At 60.9% G+C, this 22,499-nt stretch overlaps 1 protein-coding gene across 2 annotated transcripts in view; it reads left to right on the top strand.

The window, feature by feature from the left end:
* The window catches only part of GNAO1 (G protein subunit alpha o1), a 164,482-nt gene that overhangs the window by 134,025 nt on the left and 7,958 nt on the right, over nucleotides 1-22,499 (top strand). Inside the window, exons 4-8 of one of the 2 annotated variants that reach the window (XM_059383069.1) lie at nucleotides 4,346-4,506; nucleotides 9,407-9,535; nucleotides 11,380-11,509; nucleotides 15,274-15,427; nucleotides 17,409-21,640. In XM_059383069.1, the coding sequence (XP_059239052.1) occupies nucleotides 4,346-4,506; nucleotides 9,407-9,535; nucleotides 11,380-11,509; nucleotides 15,274-15,427; nucleotides 17,409-17,596 (762 nt within the window). In that variant the 3' untranslated portion in view covers nucleotides 17,597-21,640. Of the gene's footprint in view, nucleotides 1-4,345; nucleotides 4,507-9,406; nucleotides 9,536-11,379; nucleotides 11,510-15,273; nucleotides 15,428-17,408; nucleotides 21,641-22,499 lie in introns of those variants that run through there. The other variant, XM_059383070.1, reaches the window with a different exon arrangement.

Consider the following 22,499-nt stretch of genomic DNA (forward strand, 5'->3'; position numbering starts at 1 on the left):
TCCCCACTGCCACACCTCTGGGATGAGAGGAAGCCAGGAGGACAGCCTCAGCCCCTGGGCTGTCCCCTGGAGAATGCCCAGCAAGCCAGCTGTCCCAGCCTTTCCCGCACTGTGCTGTCATCCTGCTGGAATGCTGGGACACGGCGGGGGGGGGGGGGGGGGGCAGACAAACAACCGGGTCAAGAGTAGCCGTGGTTTATTAACCCAGGTCCGAGGGTGTCTTCCGCCCTCCTGCACATCCTGACTCCCTTGTCATGGACCCGGCGGAAACCAGGAAGGTGGGGCCCAAAGGAGGACATTGGGAAAGCTCTGGCCAAGTTCACCACCGCACCGCAGGCCACGCACAGGACAGGCAGCCGGCACGTGGAGAGCTGAGGAAGACCGAGGTTTCCCAAGGTCACCCAGGCACTTGAGAGCAGAGTCAGCATGTAGGCCCCTGATTCATAGGCCTGTTTTTAGCCCCAGGTGGAGGCAGCACCCCAGCTCACCCACCCTGCCTGAGTCACTCACTGCCTGCCGAGGGCACCCATCACCCAGGCCCCAGGGCCAGCTTTCCAGGTCCGTGCCCCAGGGGAGGCTCAGAGGCTGCAAAAACTCCTCTCCAGCATGGTTCAGAACCTGGGGGCCAGCCTGTCTTGGTGGGCAGCCCTCCGTGTCCGCTGTGCGTGGAAGGCTAGGATCTCTGGGACGGGACCCCAAGGAAGCTGGATCAGGGCTGGCATTGTGGGCTGGGCCGGCTAGCCTCCAGGCCCAGTGCAGCTTCCTTCCCCGGGTAGACAGCCGCCAGGGCTTGCCCCTCTGCCTTCCGCAGTAAACGGGCCTCTGATGCGTACATAGCTACCTAGCTGCTCAGCTCAGTTCTAGAAAGTCTCCACAGAAGGCTTTGGCCCCACTTATCTTTTGTATAGAATCTGTTGTCAAACACAGAGTGCCCAGATGCTAAACCTCATCTCCTTTGTGTCTCTCCCACCCAAGGAACACCTGCAGATTTCTAGCAATTTCCCTCACTTCTTGAACCACCTGCCAGAGGTGAAGTCGTCTGTGTTTCCTCTAGCCCAGTCAGAGGACTGGGGGCTGGAAGGGCTTGAGGGTAGAGGGATCAGCTAGTGATGAAGACCCAAGGCCAGAGGACCCCTGAGGTCAGGGATAGGGCAGGCCTGGGGCATCCCACTCCCAAACCCCAGCCAGGGCTCAGCCCCACCCACCACAGGCTCCAGCCCATGCATGCTGAACGGGGGGAAAGGCAGCCAGAGGAGGGGACCCTGGAATGCCAACACCAACTGCCCAGCCAGGATAGATGCCGCAAGCCCCACTCTGCCCTGCACCCACTCGGTTCCCTGGACCTGTCTTGTCCGGGGCCATGCCGCAGAGAGGATGAGGGGCCCGAACCCCAGGACACTGGCCTGCTTCCTTCTGCTAGCTTCGTTCTTGGGGGCTTAGCCAGGAGAAGGACACAGGTCTTGGTGATACCGCGGACTCTAGGGGCGCATCCTCTCGGGCTGATCCTACTGAAAAATCCCATAGCTGGCCCAGAGTAGGGCATGTGCCGGCCAGACCCCTCTCGGCTTCCTTGCCTCAGCTTCCCACACCTGCCACCCTAACCTGCACTGGGAGATGGCCTGGGCCCCACTGGTCTATGCACATGTGAGCACGAAGGAGCCAGTGGGCAGCCACCGCCACTCCTTGCCCTGCACTCCCAGCCTCTCTTCCCCGGCCACTAGGACGTCCCCTGGGGTGGGGGGGGGGGCAGGCAGCGGCCACGAGGCAGACATGTTCTTCTGAACCTTTGGGGGGCTTGTGCTGAGGGGCTGCATGGTGGGGTCGGGAGAGTGACCTGGGGCAGGCCCTGTGATGGCAGAAATATGGGAACACTCCGTAGGTAAGGTCTGCCCGGGGCCTGGGCTCCGATGGGCACCTTCTTGTCCTGGTTTGGGTTCCTCGAAAAGTTGACCTTAAGTCAAGGAATTTCAGGTCATTTCACGAAGCCCCAAGGGACAGGGTAGGTGACCCAGGAAAGGGAAGGGAAATGAAGGGAGCGCAGATGTTCGTGCAGGGCAGGGGGCAGGAATTGGGGCTTGGGGCAGCCAGGGTCTTCTAAAAGCCTGGCAGACGCATCTCAGAGTCACCTCTCTAAGAGGGCAAGGAAGCCCTGCTGTGTGCGCACCCACTCCTGCTCATCCCGAACACTAAGTCCCAAACCGTGCAGCCTGCCACACGGCGGGAGCAGAGGGCCAGTGAGGCCGGGCCAGGAAGCTGGCCCTCTGCCAGGACGCTCTGAGGCAAGCGGGACAAGTGCCCAGGTATGAGTGAGGTGCACCAGCTCCCGCTCCCATCTAGATGTTAAAAGCAACAGTTCTCTCCAATGGAGCGCAGAGCCTGTGGTTAGCACCTGTTGCCCTTGGTGTGGACCCTGCATGAGGCACCATTGGCCCTCACAGGTACTGCTGGGCAGCTGCTCTCAGAACTTGTGGGTCTGATCCCAGAGGCTGGCCTTGGGGTCAGAACCTCCTGATGCCGACTCCCAGCTCTGGCACTCCCCACCCACGAGCATAGGTGAGTGCCTTCCTCTCTCTGGCACTCGGTTTCCCAATCTGTAAAATGGGGACAGTAACACAGAGACTACTGTACTAGTTAGTGATGGCCACAACAGTACAAAGAAACCTTCCCTAACTCGGTCACTTGCAGTAGAAATTATTTCTTTCCACGGGGAAGGAGTTCAGCTGGGGATCAGAGACCCAGGGTGCCTCTGCTGTACTCCATGTGTCCCCCATCCTCTTGCTGGGATGAACAGGGGAGACCGGGCATGTTCATGACGATGTCGGAGGCCCCACAGGACAAGCGGGGTCTTGCAAGGCCTCAGAAGGGCAGGCTAGAGAACTTCCACATCCTTATATGGACTGGAGCATGGCCCCCAGCCGCTCACAGTCAAGGACAGAGGAACTGTGTCCTGCATTCAGGGGGCAGAAATTGCAAAGACGAGAAGCGAAGGGCGTATGGACTCAGACAGGCAGAGAGCCAGGCCCATTACTGCAGCCTCCCCCCACCCCTCCAGGAGGCACTTTGTGTGTGTGTGAGTGTGTGTGTGTGTGTGTGTGTGTGTGTGTGTGTGCATGCGCGCACACGCGTGCGCGCCCAGTCGCATGCTTTGTAGGCTGTGAAGTGCTCTGTGTGTGTGCAAGGTGCTTGGCCTGGGGAGGTCCTGTGACTGCTCCAGGAGTCCCTGCGTCTCCAGAGACCACTGCCTTCCCCGTCTGAGGTTACATGTCCGTGATCCATCATCTCTGAAGATGGGGACCCTGTGTGGTATCCCAGAGAAAGGGAAGGGGGAAGACGCCTGCTTGTTATACCATGATGTCCGTGCAAGGGCAGCAGAGTGTCGGGCTCCCAGGGCACCCTGGGGTACCCGTCAGACCGAGGAGGAGGGGGAGAGAGGCAGAGAGAGGCAAACTCCCTATCTCTCCATTCACCCTCTGCCCTTCCCTTGTTTAACCAGGACTGGGCCTCTCCAACCCCCAGGGAGAGGTAGGCCACAGGTCAACGGCAAATAACTAAAAATTAATAAAATTAAGTTTTGGGGGCGCCTAAGTGGCTCAGTCGGTTAAGCGACCAACTCTTGATTTTGGCTCAGATCACAGTCTCAGGGTCATGAGATCAAGCCCTGCGTCAGGCTCCTTACTCAGCGCAGAGTCTGCTTGAGTTACTCTCTCTTTCCCTCTGCCTCCCCGCTGCAAATAAATAAATAAAATCTTTTAAAAAAATTTTAAGTTTTAGCTTTGGGCCAGCCAGGGGCCTCAGCTCTTGACATTGAATATTGACGTAACTGGAGAACCAGCCTCTTCATGCTTCATGCTCCATCCCCCAAGGCACAGGTCCCCTGGAGGCCAGGCCCTCAGCTACCTGGAATTCTCAAGTAACCAAAAGGTCCCTCTTCCTGATTTGCCCAATTCCAGGGACTTTGCTCCACCTAGGTAAGAAGTAGAGAAAATTATAATAGTCAAAAACATTGATTTTTTTTTTCCCCAAAAGAATACTCTGCAAAACCATTTTCAAAAAAAAATGAAAGCAGGGCTGCCTTGGTTGAGCTGGCAGGCGGAGGACTGAGCCCTATCCGCTCCCCACCTGCCCACAGGAGACAATCAGGCTGCATGGGGCACAGTTGAAACTGCCACATTGAAAGTCACCGTGCCAGACAGAAGGCTCCAATGGCTCTCATCCCCACTATATCCAGTGGCCCGCCTTTCCTGAGCAGGCCAAGGGCTGAGCCGTGGTCCCAGTACCCTAGCCTGTGCCCGACCAGGGCTGTGACCCCACCGAAGCCTCAAAGACCACCCCTGTCTCCTCACAGGCTGACGCCAAGATGGTGTGTGACGTGGTAAGTCGGATGGAAGACACCGAGCCCTTCTCTGCAGAACTACTTTCCGCCATGATGCGGCTCTGGGGCGACTCAGGAATCCAGGAATGCTTCAACAGGTCTCGGGAGTATCAGCTCAACGATTCTGCCAAATAGTGAGTGTCTTGGGGCTGGGGTGGCCGCCGGCAGGCACAAAAGCCAGCATGGAAGCGGAGGTGGGCGCACAGGGAGGGGACCTCGGCTGAGGTCAGAACTGCCGTGACGTGTTCTGTCACGGGTGTCAGGAAAGGTGTCTGGAAGGAGAGGGAAAGGGCTTCTCCTCGCACCCCCGGGGTAAGAGGCCAGGGAGGCCGAACACACGAGAGACAGCGAACAGTAGGGCTCCCAGAGGGCGGGATCCGTCAACACCTTGCCCTGGACAGGGCCTAGCACTCCAGAAGGAAAGTCTATAATCTAACAGCTTTTTCCCTCCGGAGAAGCCCTGACCCCGTAAGTACAAACCAAGAGCCATATGGGCAGAAAGTAATTGACATGATGCCATTTCTGTTTCATTTTAGAGGAAATAAACGTTCCATTCCTCTATCTTTAAAATGAATATTTTAAATAAGACTAAGGAAATGATCAAACATATCCTTTGATAGTACGTTATAACCAAATATGGGGAAGGAAAGGAGAAGAGAGAAGGGGGAGTGAAGGTGAGGGAAGAGGCTTGGTGGAAGCCAGAGAGGCTGAGAGGGGGACAAACACAGGGGGGAGCAGAGAAAGTAGCCTGTGGGGGCTCGTCTGTGACAGCAGCTCTGTCACTTCAAGTGTCCCTCAGGTTACATGCCCTTGTTCCTCAGAGCAGGGGCTCCATGCCCCGGGGAATGGCCTGCCCGGGCTGCGGACAGGTCTTCTGTCCTGGAGACTCTGGGACCACACCCCACTTTTGCAGTCTTGTGACCAAGTTGTCAGTGGGAGCGTCTGGGTTTGAACCCACCGTCTTAGGACGTGTGTGCTCCACCACCGGTCTCATTCCGCCGTCCTCACCCCCCTGCTGCTCCACCACTCTGCCCCCAGGAGACATTTGGCAATGTCTGGGGACATTCCTGATTGTCCCGACTCGGGTGGTGGTGCTGGCATCTAGTGGACAGAGGCCAGGGATGCGGCTGAGCGTCCTACAGTGCATCAGCCGGGGCCCTCCTTAGCAGGAATCATCTGGACCAAAATGTCAGTAGTGCTGAGCCTGAGAAATCCCAGCCTACCCCCTGGTGGTGTCACAGAGGCAAGGGCCCAGAAAATGGCACTTGCTCACAGATGTTGGGCCATGTCCGTCAGCCACGATGATAGCTACTAAACTAGAGACTTGAGCAAGGCCAGAGTGCCCCCCCAGTTCTGCACACCTAGACTATCTACTGGGTCAACGCTAGGTTCTGGGAGTCCCAGGTGGTAGTGAGCCGGGCCCTGGGGCCCTGATGAGCCCCCCAGGGCTACCTCGGTGGGCAGGGGTGTGAGCGTGGGGATTTGTGCCTACAGCTGCCGGCGCATGCTCAAGTCACTCCTCCAGTGGCCCCAGGTCGTCCCCCTGAGCCATTTGGGGTTTGGGGGGATGGCTTGCCCACCCCAGCTGGTCCCCAGTCCAGGGCCTTCCTACCCCCCCCCCACTCCCCTCAGGCCATCAAATAGTGGTCTCCACTTAAATTGTTGTCCATTTCATTATAACCTAAATACACTGGGAAAAAAATTTTTTTTCACACTACAAAGAGGTGTAAAATTAATAATAAACTCCTTCTTCCAGGTCTGTCCCCTTCCAACTCGTAATTATTTCATCTCTCTGTCCCAGTGTTGTCCAGGAAAACCTGACCCTCCAAGCAGCCATAGTATTTAGTGGCCTCCGGGATGGTTCGGCTCACATGCCCGCCTCCCATGTCTCTGCCCCACTTCCATGACCAGCTTCTTGCTAGTTAAGGGATGACCTGTGGTTCTTCTGGTGGTTGCCTTTATATCATTAAGTAAGAAGCTTGAGTCAATATTTGTCAACTCCCCGCCAAGTCAGCTGAGGAAACCTGGCTCCTTCTCTCCATGTGTCTGTCTCTGGGACAGGGTCCCAGGACAGGCCAGGGCGGGAACCCACAGCAGTCAGGTAAGGAAGGGCCTTAAACCTTGCCTGGTCCGGGGTGGCTCTGCGACCCTGGTCTTAGCAGCCAGATCCCCTTTTCTGACAGAATCCTGGGTGCAATATACAAAACAGTTAACAGCGGATTTGTTGTGGCAGAGAGAGAGAGAGCCCCATAGGGCTGACTCAGGACCCAGTTCCAAGGGGTGGTGTGAGTGAATCCCCCTGTCCCCCAGGCCAATCCCCTCACTTAACTGGTGAGGACACCTGGGCCCTGAGGGGACAGGGAGGTGGCCGGTGCTGCCAGGCTCCCTCCACCCAGGCCTCTGTGGATAGGGCTGGCTCTCCCTTTGACCCTCCAGATGGTGCTGAGACAAGCCCCGGGAGCCCAGGAATCTAAGCACGTCCCAGCAGGGGCTGTACAAGCTAGTTCCATGGTCTGGTTGGGCCTGTTTCTTCTCCTGCCCTCTCTCCGGAGCCCACCCCTCGGGCTTTGCTCCTGCGCCCCGCTGACATGGCTCAGGCTCTCGACCCCCTCCTTGTAGCACCCCCATGCCTGCTCCCTCTCCACTTCCTGCCTGTGCCCTCTCTGGAACCCTTGAACCTCTTCCAGTCCATGCTCAGGGCCTGGGTGAGCTTCTCCAGCCCCGTCCACCTCCATTCCTCACGCGCCCCCACAGATCTCCCTCGTGTGGGGCCAGCCCAGCCCTCCCTCCTGCCTCCTCCCTGTCCATTCGGACATCTCAGCACTTCCCAAATTAATATGTGCCGCCTGACTCCCAGCTCCTCCCTCCCCCAAACCCGCTCTGCCCCACTCTTCTTCCCACTAAGAGCAGCTTCGTTATACCACGAGGAGGTGGCTTTAAGGGGCTCTGCCTCCCACTCCCGCCTCCGCCAGGCCCCAGCCTCTCACCTGCAGGGCTGCAGCAACCTCCCAACAGGGGTCCTTTCACTTCCCTCCTGATCTGCTCTCCGTACAGCAACAAACTCGTTGTTCCAGTACTCTTCATCAGAACCTTCCAGAAGCTTCCCATCTTGCTCAGCGTGAAAGCCCAAGTGCCTACAAGCTGTGCCCCACCCTTGCCTCCATCACCCCACTCCAGTCCCACAGCTCCCTCCTCCCACCACACCACCCCTGCCCAGGGCCTGCGTCCCAGCCCCTCCACCACCGCAGGGTGTCCTCTGTACCTGCAAGGGGAGAGGCTCAGCCTCCACTCCAGTGTCATCCTGCCTTCCCCAGCCCCCCCTCTGCCCAATAGCAATGCTCCTCAGGCCTCCTCCTTACCAACTGTCTTTGCGTCTTACTTAACTGTTAATTATCTCACACGCACATGTGCACACAAACACATGTAGGCTCTGGGGTGGTGGGGACGGTACTGGTCGTATTCACTGTCTCATCCCAGCACCCAGGGAGATGGGGGGTTGGGGAACAAGTAGGTGCCTCTCCCACTTGCTCACCCTCCCCTCCCTTGGCCACGTCCATATGTGAGGCTCAGCAGCACAGAGAGACAGAGGGCCAGATGTTTTGTCTAAAAGAGGTTTCCCCAGCTGGGATTGGGGGGGGTGCCAAGGGGGCCAAGGCCAGAGACTCCCCCGTCCTGGTATCCAGCTGGAGACAACAGAACGAGGGTCATTTCAAAACCAGCAGAGCTCCTAAGCAGGGGCAGTGGGTGTGGGGCAGGGAGGGGGGGGGTGAGGGGTCATGCCCAGAGAGGTTAGGAGGATTGGGACAAGCCGGGAGGGGCTCCTCCAGGCTGAACCCAGAGTCCAGACACTCCCAGGGGCCTGGTCGGGAGATGCTGAGGCAGCCAGAGCTGCCAGGTCCAGGCCCGAAGAGCACGGGATCTGGAGTCAGGCACATCCAGGCTCAAATCCTAGCAGGGTCCCTTTTCTAACTATGTGACTTCAAGCTTATGCCTCCTACCCCTGGGAGTCCCTCATTCAGTTTTATTTCTTAAGGGAAAATCCTCACAAGGATTTGAGGGGGGCCTGGATTATTGGTTTATCAGTGGAAACCCTCATTGCTGAAGACATTTCCCCCTCCAGCCCCATGAGCATCCTCAGGCTGAGAAACTGACCCTCACAGGTCCCAGGGCTAGTGCCAATGAAGGGTAGCCCCTCCTCACGCAAACTAGGACCCCACATTGTCCTGGGGCTTGGACCCTCGGGATTCCTCCCCTGTGGGCTGTGTGCAGTTCTCCCCCAGCACAAGGGGGTAAGTGGCCCAGCCAGCCCTGTGCATCACTGAATCCTCCTCAGGCCTGGCCCACCTCCCTGCTTCCTGGTTTTCCAGATCCCACCCCTGCTTTGGGTTCAAACCTAACCCCGAAGCCCTTCCGGCCGGATGGGTAAAGTGCAAAGACATGGTCTGTCTCCAGAGCCAGTGGTGACATGAAAAGAGAGCCCTGATGCCAAAGACATGGGTCCCATCCCCATGTCACCTCTGAGCTGTGTCACCTCTGATCCTCTCTTCCAAGGACCAGTGCCCCGGTAGACTAAACAAGTCTGGAAACACCGGCGGATGCCCAGAGGCCTCTGGGCAGCACTCAGGAGTACTGTTAGGGGGTGGACCAGATGTCCAGGTTGAAGCCCCCGGCTCCCAGCTGGGCCTTTGTTGATCCTCAGTTTTCTAATCTCTAAAACGGTTCGTATAATTCAGGGCAACTAAGGGTGAAACATGATCACACATGCCAAGAGTCAAAGGTAACTGTTGGCCACTATGTAAGAGTCTGACCTCTAAATGCACCGCCCCTGGCCCTGCACAAGCAGCCCTTGGTCTGAGCTAGAGGCTCTTTGAGGATGTGAGGGTAGAACATAAGCTCCTCCCACTCTCTGCCCCCAACCACAGGGCAATGGATGGTGGGGGGCCGGGGCGCCGTTGCTTCCACGGTCGGCCCCCAGGGGGCGCTGCCCGGGACTGGGCCAGCTTGTTCCAGGGCCCCTTGTGTTGCCCTCCCCAGCTACCTGGACAGCCTGGATCGGATCGGGGCCGCCGACTACCAGCCCACCGAGCAGGATATCCTCCGAACCAGGGTCAAAACCACTGGCATCGTAGAAACCCACTTCACATTCAAGAACCTCCACTTCAGGTGAGGCCCAGGGAGTTTCCCGAACCCTGACGAGGGCACTGGGACAGATGGGAAACACCGGCCTCTCGGCCCTGTCTCGTCTGCCTTGGGGAGCTTTCCAGTTGGGACAGGCAGTTAGATACAAGAAGGGACCTGCCTGTGTGTGTTTTCCACCAAGTTCAGGGGCCAGGACGACCAGGGAGGCTTCCTGGAAGAGGCATTCTGGAGTGGGTCTCCAAGGAACAGAGAGGATTGGAGTGAACAGAGCGGAGTCCTGTCCCTAGATGACTTCTGAGGAGGAGGGAGGCAAATGTCCCAGGTGGCCCCTTGAAGTCCTCCTTGTGGGAGGGGGAGAGAAGGAGGATGGATAGGCCCAAGCAGTGAGACGCCAAGAACCCGGATAATCTCAGAGCTGGAGGGGTTTAGAGATCAGCTGACCCCCCGTCTCTAGGTACATGTGGGGAAACCAAGGGCTGGGAGGAGCAAGGCTGTCCCCAAACACAGAACACAACTCAAGTCCAAGAGCTCAGAGCACCTTAGAAGCCTGAGGCAGAAAGCTGGACTTCTCAGGCCCTCCTGGAGAGTTGTGTCCCCACCTGGGCTAACCTCCCGTGCTGAGGCCTGAGAGTCCCTGTCCTGCTCCTACCTACCTTCCAGATGTGGTTTCTGGGTGTCCATAAAGCAGGAGGAGAGGTCAGGAGGCAGGGACTACAGGCCGGTAGACCAGTGTAAGGGCCTGCTTTGTGGCCGCCTGCCCTGCCTGGGAGGGCTGGACCCCACACTGGCCCCCTAGCCCCATCCTGCTCTCACACAGACTGAGGGGGCTCAAGTTCTGCCTTGGGGGCCCTGGACCCAACAGTCAGCGCTGGACACCAGAGCCTCCCCTGAATCTGGAGAGTGCAGCAATCGGCTGAGCAGCCCCACAAGGTGTCTCTAACCTTCTGGTCTCCTCAGTGTCTCCAGCCCACGCCTCTGGGCATAGGGAGGGGACCTGGACTCAGGGCTGCCAGCAGGCAGAGGGTGAGAATAAGCATTGGGAAGGGCTCACAGAGGCCAGGGGCCATGACCCTATATTTCAGATGCAGAAGAAGGAGCCATGGGAAGCAGTAGTAGGACAGGAACCAGCCTACTTCTTGGCACAGAACTTACTGGCCTCTGCCCACAGGGGTTCTCCTCTGTTGGGAGGGCCTGCAATCCCCACGCACACTGGCTCAGAGCCCAGGCCTCCGAGGCCGTGGGTCTTTGCTCAGGGCACGAGGGTAGGAGACTGACTCTTACCTCCAGGACGCGGTCGCACCTGCCCGCAGTCTCCTCTTACAGCCCACCTATGTCCTAGGGGGTGGCGTCTAGAGGGAGAGAGGAGGTGGCCCTCTGCTGGGAAGGCGTGGCATGGAGCAGGGCTGTCTTGTCTGCTGACAGATCCGGGTCAGACCCTCGCTCTACCATACCAGCCTTCACCAGGACCACTGGCCCTTCACAAGGCCCTTGGTGCCTCCCTTTCCCCCCACGTAATGGGCACTGATCCCTGCCCACCTGACACCCCCAGGACCGGGGGCTTGCCCAGACCACAGACAGGACCGCACACGCCGAAGGCCAGCAACAGGTTATGCGTGCTGCCCAAGAGAAGCGCCTCACAGAAGCGATTATTGGGGGCCACCTGAGGTGCCCCCTTTGTAAGATTCTCGAGGTGCAAGGGCAGGTCTCTGAGCCCCAACATGAGCACAGCCCATCATGGGGCAGACGACCCAGTCCACCCATCAGCACCTGTGACAGGGTGTTCCGGGAGGCTCGGGGCTTGACCAGGCACTCCCACACCAGCCTGAACCCCACCGCCCACCACTCAGTTTCCCTCTCTCCCCTCCCAGGCTGTTCGACGTCGGGGGCCAGCGATCTGAACGCAAGAAGTGGATCCACTGCTTCGAGGACGTCACAGCCATTATCTTCTGCGTCGCGCTCAGCGGCTACGACCAGGTGCTCCATGAAGACGAGACCACGGTGAGTGGCCCTGGGCCCACCCGGCCTGTGGTGGCATGGAGAGACTAGGCCTCAGTGGCCCTGGGGGCTCCAGGGCGGGGCCAGCTGTGTTGGCTGGGGTTCTGCCACTGGGGGCCAGGCCCGCTCCCTCCTGTGAAGGGGGGCCAGGCAGACGCCCTGTGATGCGGCTGCAGGAGAGGCCGCTGTGGGCCGTCAGTGCCTCTTCAGTAAACACAGCAGAGGCCCAGAAGCCGCCGGGCCAGAACCAAATGAAGCCAGTCAGTCCTAAAAGAAATCAAGGTGCAGCCAAGCAAGAATGTATGTAAGACAGAAATAGCCAGTCTCAGGCCCGACAACCTGTCCCCAGCACCGACCGGGCTGTGGCCAGAGGGGCTGCATGTGGCTGGCAGGGGGAGTGCACGGGGTGCGGGCCCCCTCCTCAGAGGAGGTTGGCCACGCTGGCCTCAAAGAGAGGCCCTCAGCTGGAGAGAGGTGCGGCCTTTCTCTGGGCCTGCTCCTACTGTGCTGCCAGGTTCCGGCGGCTCGCTCCCTGCCTCAGCTACTGCTATCTGCCGGAGTGGGGTAACCATAGTACTTCGTCTCAGGGCCGCCGGTGACACGTTGAGAGAATGCAGGTGAAACCGTCGGAACCGCGGAGCTGGTGGTTGTACTGTCGCCGGCAGCTGTCCCTATGTGTGTCGGGGGGTGGCGTCCACTGAGCAGCAGGCCTGTCTATGGAGCCTGCAAGGGAAGCTGGGTGTCGGCGTGATGCACCTGCGGGGTCCCTGGAGACGAGCCCGTGGCACCTGCAGGGGGTCAGGGGGTCCTGGCTGTGGGGTCAGCCCCATCTGTGGGACGCACGTGCAAACCCTGGGCCCTAGCCTCTCAGAGTCAGCGTTGAGGGCGTGAAGCCATGTGTCGGTCGTCACGGCAGGCCCTGAGCAAGGTGGTCTCTCGCCGTCTGTCCTGTCTCAGTCCTGGCCTGCTGGTCCTGCAGGCCTTCTGGGCACATCTGGTGGGCTGCGGGCTGGGGTGCCGCGCTGTGGGGAGGGACTGGCATGGGATGAGGTTTTCGGCAGACTGGGACCGGAGCCGCCAGCAGGGCGTTGAAGGGGCCGGGGCTGAACCCCATGATGGTCTGCCTTGTCCTTCCTCTTTTGGGGCCAGCTGCACCCCTGAGTTGGGTTCCAGCAAAGCCCCTGAGCCCTGCCTTGTCTAGGGGTGAGGCTCCTAGGGCCTTGGCTGGGAGCTCGTTCTGGTAGAGCAGTCACTGTCAGTGGCCTCGGCCGGCTGCTGCGTCTCGGATCCCTGGAGCCAGGTGGTGGGTAGAGGCCCGCGCTGGGCTGTGCTGGGACCCGGACTCACCGGCTGCACCCACTATGCACCCCTGCCCAGGGACGGCCCTGGCACTTCTCTCACTGTTCCGCCGGTTGACTCTATGGTTTCGAAGCTGCTCGTCACCGACAGTGGCATCCACCCATGTGGTCTGGGCTCCACTCGGTTCATCTTTCCTCCCTCCAAAGCCCGGGAGTAAGAAGCAGGGCTGGGCTAGCATGGCGTCTGTAACCCACGGGTTGCAAAGAAAGCAGAGAGCGGGAGGGCAGGAGGGCCCCACTCCCTCCATTCGCCTCTCCCCTGTGACCTGCCCTCCTGGGTCTGCGCGCACCTTAAACCTTGAGTCCCAGGCTCCACAGCCGTGGGGCAGGGCCTCTCACTCACCTCTGGAGCACCGGGTCGAAGCAAAGGGACATCCGTGTGGGTCTGGCAGCCACGGGGCCCCAAGCTCCTTAGCCGTCGGTCACCCGTGTCCGTGGTTTGGTTAGGTGCCCTCCCCGTCCAGCCCGGCTGACCCCCGGAAGCTCCTCGCCAGCCCCATCACCGCGTGTGCACACCTTCTGGGGAACACGGCCCACGGGCCCCGCCGCCTCCTTCTCTTCTTGCCTTTACTGTCCCCTTCCACCCTCTCTCGTCTTCCTGCCCCATTTTCCCGGCCCCTGTTGCACAAGGGCTGAAGCACAGGACCTTGGGGAAGCCAAGGCCAGGAACAGGCTTTTCCTGGAGCCCTTTCCACCCAGAAGCAGGCCGTCGGTGCCCCCTGGGAAGAGCGAATGGGCTTCGCTACAGGACAGCCACTCACAAAGGCAGCTCATTGCCACGGGGACAGCGAGAGAGCTCAGCAAACATCTGTGTGGCCAGGACACGGCCATGCTGGGCAGCTGAGGAGCCACACAGCGCTGGTGCAGAGCCAGGCCCTGGCCCTGCCACGGGGTGAGCGTGGCAGCCTCTCCCTTCCTCCTTCGCAAAATGGCTACAGTGGCCAAGCAGCCTTGTGGGCAGCGGTGAGGCCCATCGGACTTGGCACTCAGGAGCCGGCCGCAGTCGGGCTGCTCCGTCCCAGCGTATGGCGAAAGGACAAGCTGTGGGACATGGACACTCCGCCCCGGGAGGCAAAAGCAGGACCCTGCTGACCCATCGTTGGTCCTCAGACTTCCTCCGTGGTCAACCCGCACGTCCCTCCTGGCCTGGGGCAGGAGCGGGGCCTGCCGGGGACAGAAGAGTCTACAGACAGCTCCTGGAGCCTGGCCGGGGTTCCTGGGGGCCTCGGGGCTGCCCCCCCCCCCCCCGCCAGCCAGCCGCCCCGCCCACTGCACCCCTGCAGCCCGAGGGTTTCATCCTGTCCTCATACCCCAGGCTGGTGGCTCCAGCAGCCCCAGGCCTCGGCCTGCCACTGCTTCTTCAGGCCACTACCGTCACCGCCGCCTACAGGGCCTTCACTGGCCAAACCAAGGCCAAAACCATGTGCAGATTCTGGGAGACGCTCCAAGCTGGGCAGGTATGAAGCGCCTCCCTCCAACCGAAACCATCAGTTAAGAGTTGAAAGCACCAGGTTGTCAGGGCCCCTCCGGGTGACTTGCTGTGACGGCCTGCCCCGCCCACTCCCGCCTCCCACCCTCGACGTCCTTGTCCTCTGCCAGCCTGTGTGGGGGCCTCAGGATGGGCGCTGCCCTTCACTTCCCGGACCCGAGACTGGTGGAACCAGTATTTCTGTTTTTTTCCTCTTGCTTTTCCTCCTGCATTCTGGGTTTTTTATCTTCTTTTCTGTGTTAAGCTGTTTTGCTGGGCTTCTTCTTGGGGTTCTTCTGGCCACTCTACTGAGAAACCAGCCCCAACAAGGAGGCCACCCAGAGTGGCCGCTGGCCTAGCCACGGCCCAGCCAACCAACCAGACCCCCCAACTGCACCAAGGCCACAGCAAGATCACCCCCCAGACGCTGTCCCCTGGTGTCTGCTTCCAACTCTGGATTAATTCGAGGATCTCTTCGTCCTCGGTTAATGTTTCCCAAAGGAATGCGTGCACCCTCCCACCCCCGCTGGTGAAACTGAATGAGACCCCGGTAGAGAACTCTGCATGGCCCGTGGTTCCGTGTAGACATGCTGGATGGTGGTGCTGCCCCTGCCCCCGCGTGCATGGTGCATGTCCTCTCCATGAGCTGGAGCCCCTCCAGGGGACTTGGCTGCCCCACCCCAGGGCGGCCTTCTGCAGGGGTGGGGGGGTGGGCAGCGTTCCCTGCCCTGCCCGCCCTGCTCTGCCCCCCAGCCTGCCTGCGTGTGGAATGAAGTGAGGAGCGTGTCCGTCTGTCCCGCGGGGCCTCCCGTCTCCGTCCCCCAATGGCACGGTCGGCCGTGTCGGAGGGCCCTGCCTTTGCTTGGTGTGCTGTCCGCGGCCACGGGCGGTCGGGGCCCTGGGCACTGCCAGCCCTCACCTGCCTCTCCGCTCTGTTGCAGAACCGCATGCACGAGTCCCTGAAGCTTTTCGACAGCATCTGCAACAACAAATGGTTCACAGACACGTCCGTCATCCTGTTCCTTAACAAGAAGGACATATTTGAAGAGAAGATCAAGAAGTCCCCGCTCACCATCTGCTTCCCCGAATACACAGGTAGAGAGTCCCCGTCCCGGCAGGGACAGCCGGAGCCTGCGCAGCTGCTTCCTAACGGAGCCGCCCCTCAGCCTAGCCCAGTGGGCCTTCACGGTGCTCCAGGAGGCACTGGGCTCTGTGAGGAAGGCTCCGGAAGAGAACAAAGACGCTCCCCCACCCCCCTGCCTTCCCTGTGAATGTGCTGTCAGGAGGCAGGCCAAGCAGTCAGGGGAGGCCGGCTGGAGCCCCGGTTCCCTCTGGGAGCCTTGTCTTGGCCATCTGGAAACACAGATTATCAGGGAGGTGACAGCACCAGGATGATAAAGGGCTTAGAAGCAGGGGCTTCGAGTCAGGCAGCCTGAGGGTCCTGCCCAACCCTGCGGCTCAGAGCAGGTCACGTAATCCCTGGGATTCTGTGGCCCTCCCTCAGGACTCAGAGTGAGCCAGTGAGCAGGGAGAACTTAGCGTGCGGCTGGCACATAGTAGGAACTCACTGAACACATGCCGGGCCTGTTGTCGTGGTGCCTGTAACTAACAAGCCCCTCCCGTATGGGCTTCTACAAGCGGCAAGTGACCGTGGGTGATGACAGGGCTTCTTGAGCAGTAGAGACCCTGGGCTCCCCGCAGAGGGGCTGAGGAGGTCAGAGCTACCGCCTATACCATTGCCATGGTTGACCCAGCTGCGGGATATACGGGCAACTGGGGAGGACAGCCTGACCAGGGCCCCATGCACCAGCAAGGGTGGCCACCAGCTTTTCCAGATGGTCAGAGCCTGGCCAGAGGGGTGAGTGGGAGGAGAAATGGGCCTTCCCAGCCCGACCAGCCCCCGGCCTGGAACGCACAGGGCAGGGGCAGAGTCCCAACAAGGCAGGCCTCTCAGGGGAGCCTCCAGGCTGAACTCCACTTCCTTGAAAGGAGATGTGGGGGTCATAGCTTGGGGCCAGGCAAGCAGTATGGGCCCCCTCACTCAAAGCCAGGCCCCCACTTAGCGTGTGACCAGAGACAGACAAAGCCCTCATGGCCACCAAGTAGGGGGTTATGGATCTTGTCCTCGGTGACCTGTGCTGTGGCCTGTGGCACAGCAGAAGCAGGCAAGATATGTTGGTCACCACGGCTGGTTTGGGGCTCCGGAGGTCTGAGTGATGACCTGTAGGTCCTAGGGACACTTTCCCTCACCTCCAGCCCTGATTTCAGAAGGAGCTGTGGTCTGGCAGACCTTCAAGGCCAGGCCCATGTGCCCATGTGCCTGAGGAGCCGGGACCCCCTTCCACATATGTCCCCCCGAGGCTTCCCGCCCAGCCCCACACTGGGGCTCTAAGATCCAGCCCCACTCCCTGCCTGCCCTCAGCGGGTGGTGGCGGCCCTACCAGGCCTTGAACCTGGCTGCCGGAGCCCTTGGGGGCTTCAGTGCAAAGTTGGGACAAGGGCTCCAGTGCAAAGTCAGGAGTCCAGTTCTGTTTCTCCCCCGACAGCAGCTGCTCTCCCGAAACACCTGTCCCTGGGCTCACCTGGAACCGGGCAGCGTGGCTCCCCCAGGCGGCTGTTAATCCCTGGTAGCGACCAGAGTAAGCGAAGGGTGAGGAGGCAGAGCGGGGAGGCCAAGGCGGCTCACAGGCGCCCAGCAGTGGCCAAAGGAGGTGACATGCGGAGGATAGGCCTGCGGGCTGTGTCAGCCCAGGACTGCCTTCTCGCACACTCGCAGTGGGAGTCAGTGGGTGCCGATTCAAAAGGAAAACAGCAGTTCTGTGAAACGGGACTCACCCTTCATCCAGAGGAGCCACTGGGAGCTTTGTTATTTTGCTTCGTTGTTTTCAAACTGGACGTGGACCACAGACTTGATTTCATAGCACACACACACACACACACACACACCCGCCCCATGGGCTCAGCGGGGGCCATCACGCCCCTTCCCCAATCAGGCTGTGCCCTCGGGGTTGTCACGGGGAGGCCCAGGCCCCGCAGTGGCCTCACCTCACGGCCCCACACCCGGTCTCTCCTACAGGCCCCAGTGCCTTCACAGAAGCTGTGGCTTACATCCAGGCCCAGTACGAGAGCAAGAACAAGTCCGCTCACAAGGAGATCTACACCCACGTCACCTGCGCCACCGACACCAACAACATCCAGTTTGTCTTTGACGCCGTGACGGACGTCATCATCGCCAAAAACCTGCGAGGCTGCGGCCTCTACTGAGCCCCTGCCTCACCCCCCAGCTGCCTGCCTCCCCACCTGGCCTGCTGCCCCACCCCTGCCCCGGAACCAGAGCCCTGCCGCCGCACAGCCGCCGCGCAGCCGCTCTCGGCACTTGGCACAGCAGCTCCCGGCTGGTGCCCAGGAGGGAGGAGAGCACAGCTTCCACGGGCCGCCCCTTCCCCAGACATCGGAGCGCGTGGTAACCCAGGGGCCAGGCACGGGGGCTGCGTGCCCCTGGGCCTCCGCTTCATCTCTGAGGGTTTTATCCTGGCAAGGCGGGGGGAGGGGGCGGTTGGCCGCCGTTTGGTCCAGAACGGGCATGCTCCTGTGTGGGGGTGTCTCTGGGAGGGCACCGTGTTGGCCGTGGTGAGGCCAGCGGGAGCCACTGCTCAGCTTCTTCTGGGGTCTGTCTGGTCGGGGCAGCTCCGTCACCAAAAGCCAGGGTGGGACCAGCGCAAGTGTGTGCGGTTCCCAGGGCTCGACCTTGGCGAGTGCCTCCCCCCTGCTTCGGCCTGGATCTCAGCCCCAGGCACAGCCCTTTCTAATCCAGGCCATCCTTCCTTGCACACCCTCGGAGGGACCTGTGGCCTTCCTGGGGAACCCCATCCCTGACTCCTCATAGGTGTGGAGATGCTTCTGAGACTGGTGTTGCCAAGACATGTGGTTGATGGTGGGAGGGGTCGAGTCCCGCGCCTAGACCGAGGTCAAGGAAGAGGTGGGAGGCGGCGGAGGAGGGGAGGCTGAGCGCAAGGGCTCTGGTGTTGTCTGGGTTGGGGGCCTCACGCCCCGTGCTTGCAGGCTCAAGGGGGACCATTCACTTTCTCCCATCGCCTGGGTCTCCAGGCAGCTGCTGCAGAAAGTGGGTAGACAGGCTTTTCCTTCTGGAGTTCTGGCTGGGCGGGGGCAGGCACGGCCCTTCAGGCACCGTGTTCTGAGGCTGGGGAGACCCAGGGCCGGTGTTGATGTGGCCCCTGCAGCCAAGGCCCCAGCTTCCTTTTGTCTTGGTGCAGAAATCAGAGTTTGTCCGAAGCCCGTGATGTCCGTCAGGGTAGAGGACAGACGTGTGGGACTCAGGCTGGAACGTACACCAGGAGGGGGGCCCAGGCTGGTTCTGACACATAGCCAGCACTAGCACTCCCTTCTGAGAGAGAGTCCTAGGATGGCTTGGAGGGGCTTTGCTATACTGAGCAGAAAGGGGTGGGGTGACTCTGATAAGCCAGGCCCCGGCTGGCCTCGGGCCATCAGCCCGCCTCCCTCTCTCACCCAGGAGCTTCCATGGGCCAGTGCCACCAGCCAGCTCTCCAGGCAGGCCCCCTGTGCCTGTAGGGCAGGCTCTGCCTCGGGAATCAGACTTGCCCCTGCAGAGGCTCAGGCTCCTTCCTCCAGCCCTCTGCTCTCCTAGCCTGCATTCCAGGCTCCAGTCCTGGGCTCCCAGTGCAGCCCCCTGGACTGTCCCAGAGCCAGGAAGACCCCCGGGGCCGACAGCTCCAGGCTTCTCAGCTCCAGTAGGCACGGAGCTCTGGCTGCTGCACAGGAGGCCCAGGGTGTCCCCCCAGTGCCAGATGCCTACAGGGAGGGGCGCCCCTGGTAAGCCCCCTCCCTCATCGGGCTCTGACTGCTGCCCCCAGCCTCGTGGGAAACACAGGGCAGCCAGGGCTGCAGGAACCATCCCACCAGCCTGAGGGCACTTCAATGTCACTTGCCTTGTATGTGAAGCACCTCATAGCAGCTGCTGGTGCGCCAGAGGACAGGCCCCGAGAGCCAGCGGTCCCTGTCCCGTCACAAGCGGCCAGCGCCAGCAAGGCCATTTAAGACAAAGCCGTTCTCTCCCAGTATTACCACCCTGGCAGGGACCGGCCACACCCCTAACTAGCCCCCTGAGCCCAGACCCAAAAGCAGTGGCCCAGAGGAGGGCTGCTTGTCCAGCCCCACCTCTGACGCCATCGCCCTGGAGGTGGGAGCCCCCGGCCGCCTGGGCCCAGGGCCATCCCGTCTGCAGCACAAGAAGGAGGAAAGGCTGGTCACTCGGACCTTCTCACCCTTCTGGGCCCCGGGACGCCCTGCTGCTGCTTGCCATGCTCCCGCTGTCCCGCCCCGCCTGCAGCAGGGGTCCCTGCTGTCTAGTGGGAGCGCACAAGGAGAGGGTACCCGGGACGAAGGTCCCTCCCTGTCCACTGCGTCTCCCATCCACGTCATTCCCAGTGCGCTAGCATGGGGAGGGGTGACAGACAGTGATGAGTCTCGGCTCCGCCGCGGGGGTAGGTGTGAGGGGAGGAGGGTGAGAGTGTGAGAGACCAGACGTGGGTGGGTCTCTCGTCCGCAGTGGCCCCGTGCGCGTCCCCAAAAGGACCATGCTGCAAGTCTGTGAATGGCTCTAATTCAGTGGGCTGAGGAGAAACTGGATTTCTAGGAGGAGCGCCTTTGCCAAACCCGTGACAATTGTGCCTGCCGTCTAGATGCCTGTGGGCCAGTTCTGTGCCCCTCACTGACTGCCCTCACAAAAGCCTGGTCTTGGCCTTCCTACTGAGAACCAAGAGGTCCCCAGGGCTCTCCGGCCTGGCTGGAGGGAGCGGGGCCTGAGGCCCAAGCAGGGGCTCGGTTGAACCTGTCTGCGGAGGGTGTGGGCTCTGCCCCAGGCCTGAGCAGAAAGCAGAGCTCTGGGTCCCTCGACAATAGCTGTGACACTTTGGGTTCCTTGGCCATCTTCCATGGAGGCCTTATATGCCCCCTCCTCTGTGCCCTCTCTGGCCCCAGTGGAGCCTGAGGGCCTATAGCCATATACACCGACCCACAAGTGGGGACAGTGCCCTGGCAGAAGGCCACACCTGCCTCTTCCCCCAGCCCAGCTCCACACCCCGCTGCGGGAACTGGAGACACCCAGGCCCTCCACAACCGAAATAGTTGGTTCTCCCACACGGTGGGCAGCGACAGCAAGCGCTCCCCACAACGGGATCCCTGGTAAGCAATCTGGCTATACACCCCCAACAGGGAAGGCCCCAGAGTCCTGTCACCCAGGCACTTCCCCTCTGCAGGGATGAGCCCTGCAGGGAGGGGCTGCCCCCAGGAGTGTTTACTCTTGTCCCCCAGAGGCTGATTCTGCAAGTTTTCCTGCCCCGCCCACCCAGCCCCAGCCTCCCTCCCTGTCCCTCCCTCTTGGTCAGTAAACCCGACCCAGTTCTGGTTCAGCCCCTGCTCCCAACCAGGTGGGGGAGTCTGTCCGGTCCCGTTTGAGAAGTCAGGATGCACTGTTCTTCTCCAAGCTTCTGGAAGTTATTAGGGGCAGCTGGCAGCTCTCAGGCATGGAGAGGCCCGCGGTTCTGGTTGGTGGCCACCTTGATTCAGTCTGGGGCACGAGTGGTGAGCGCCCACAGACGGCTCCCCCGGGTCAGCGCCCAAGCCTACAGCAGCCCAGGGTGGCGGCATGGGGCACAACACACAGACCAGGGACCAGGGCCGCGGAGGGAGCTACTGCCCCCGACTCCCCACCCCGCAGTGAGGCAAGTCCTGAGCCGCCCTGCCCTGAGTGGCCTTCCCTCTGGGGGCTCCGGGGCTCCAGACAGACCCCGCCCCAGCCAGACAAACACCCAGTCAAGGGAGGGGAAGGCTGGAACAGAAGCAGAAAGAGCCTTCGAATCCTAAGTCCTGGGCCCTCTTGTCAGGTTGGGGGGTTCCCCTCTGGAGGGGAAGCGCTCAGCCGCAGGCCCAGTGCTTCAGTTCCACCAGCAGGAGCCCAGACCCCTTTTTCACAGCACTGCTGTGACCCGTCCTCTCCTCGCCTGCCCACCCCATCCTCCTGCCTCCCCTCTTCTCCTGGCTCATCCCTGCCCCTCCCCCCTCCTCCCCACTCTCCCATTCCTGTCCCAGGCAGAGGGGAGCCCTGGCGCTGCTCTCCCTCCTTAGCAAGCCCCACCTCCCAGCCCTGCCGCTGTCCACTCCACATTAACTGTAATTTTGTAAGAAGAGTGACTTGTTGGTTTAATAAATCTCTAGTTATTGTAATAATTTATTGGCTGCCGTAATGTATTCATTAGTGACCTGCCGTTAATAAAGAGTGCTAGCTTCCTCCAGCGTGATGCGTTGCGTCAGCACCTACATGACAGGTCCCCGTGCTTGTCCCCCGGCTGGTCCCTGGGCCAGGACTGCGGGCCGCTGGCAGACAGGCACAGGCTTCTGGGGGTGGCTGGCCTGACCTTGCTAACCCCTTGGGACAGCCACGAGCCTACCTTCCTGTCCTTGCGTGCTTGGTGCAGCCTCACCCCTGTCCTGTGGGATGCAGCAGCCAGGCCCATGGAGTTTTCCTGCGGCCGCTGGCCTTGGAGGGGGTGGGCAGGAAAGCGACTGCGGGCAGGAGGGGGTGGCTGTCGCCTGGTTGTGATCTCTGCCTTTTTTCTCTTTTCTCAAGTGCTGCGTCTCCGTTTGGCATCTACTTCTGCACCCGTTTTCTCCGGGGAAGCTCTGGATCGGGTGGTGGGTTCCAGTTGTGTGCGGAGGAAGGGCAGCCAGGCCCGTGGGTGCGGAGGGGGCTCAGTGCCGGCGCCTCCCCTCCCCCGTGTTCTCCCCGTGCTGCCCGGATCTGCTGTCCTCCAAGACCTCCTCACAAAACCAGGCCCAGCTATGCAGAGCACCTCTGCAGACCAAAGACCGTCCCAGTGTGGGCGCCATCTCCACAGCTAGACTGTGAGCTCTCAAGAGCAGGACTTGAGCTGTTCGTCCTCCAGTCCCCCCGCAGCCCGTCAGGGCCCTGCACGCAAATCCAGTCGGCGCTGCTGGGCAGAGAGGCCGAGTCTTAGCAGAGTGGACATGTGGGGCCCCAATGGCCGGCCCCCACATCTCCTGCAAGCCCTTTAGGCCAGCCCATGTGCCAAAGGGACCCAGTCCCCCCTCAGCTCAGGTCACCCTGGTG

Source organism: Mustela nigripes, chromosome 17, assembly GCF_022355385.1.
Source record: "Mustela nigripes isolate SB6536 chromosome 17, MUSNIG.SB6536, whole genome shotgun sequence".
Classification (NCBI taxonomy): Eukaryota; Metazoa; Chordata; class Mammalia; order Carnivora; family Mustelidae; genus Mustela; species Mustela nigripes.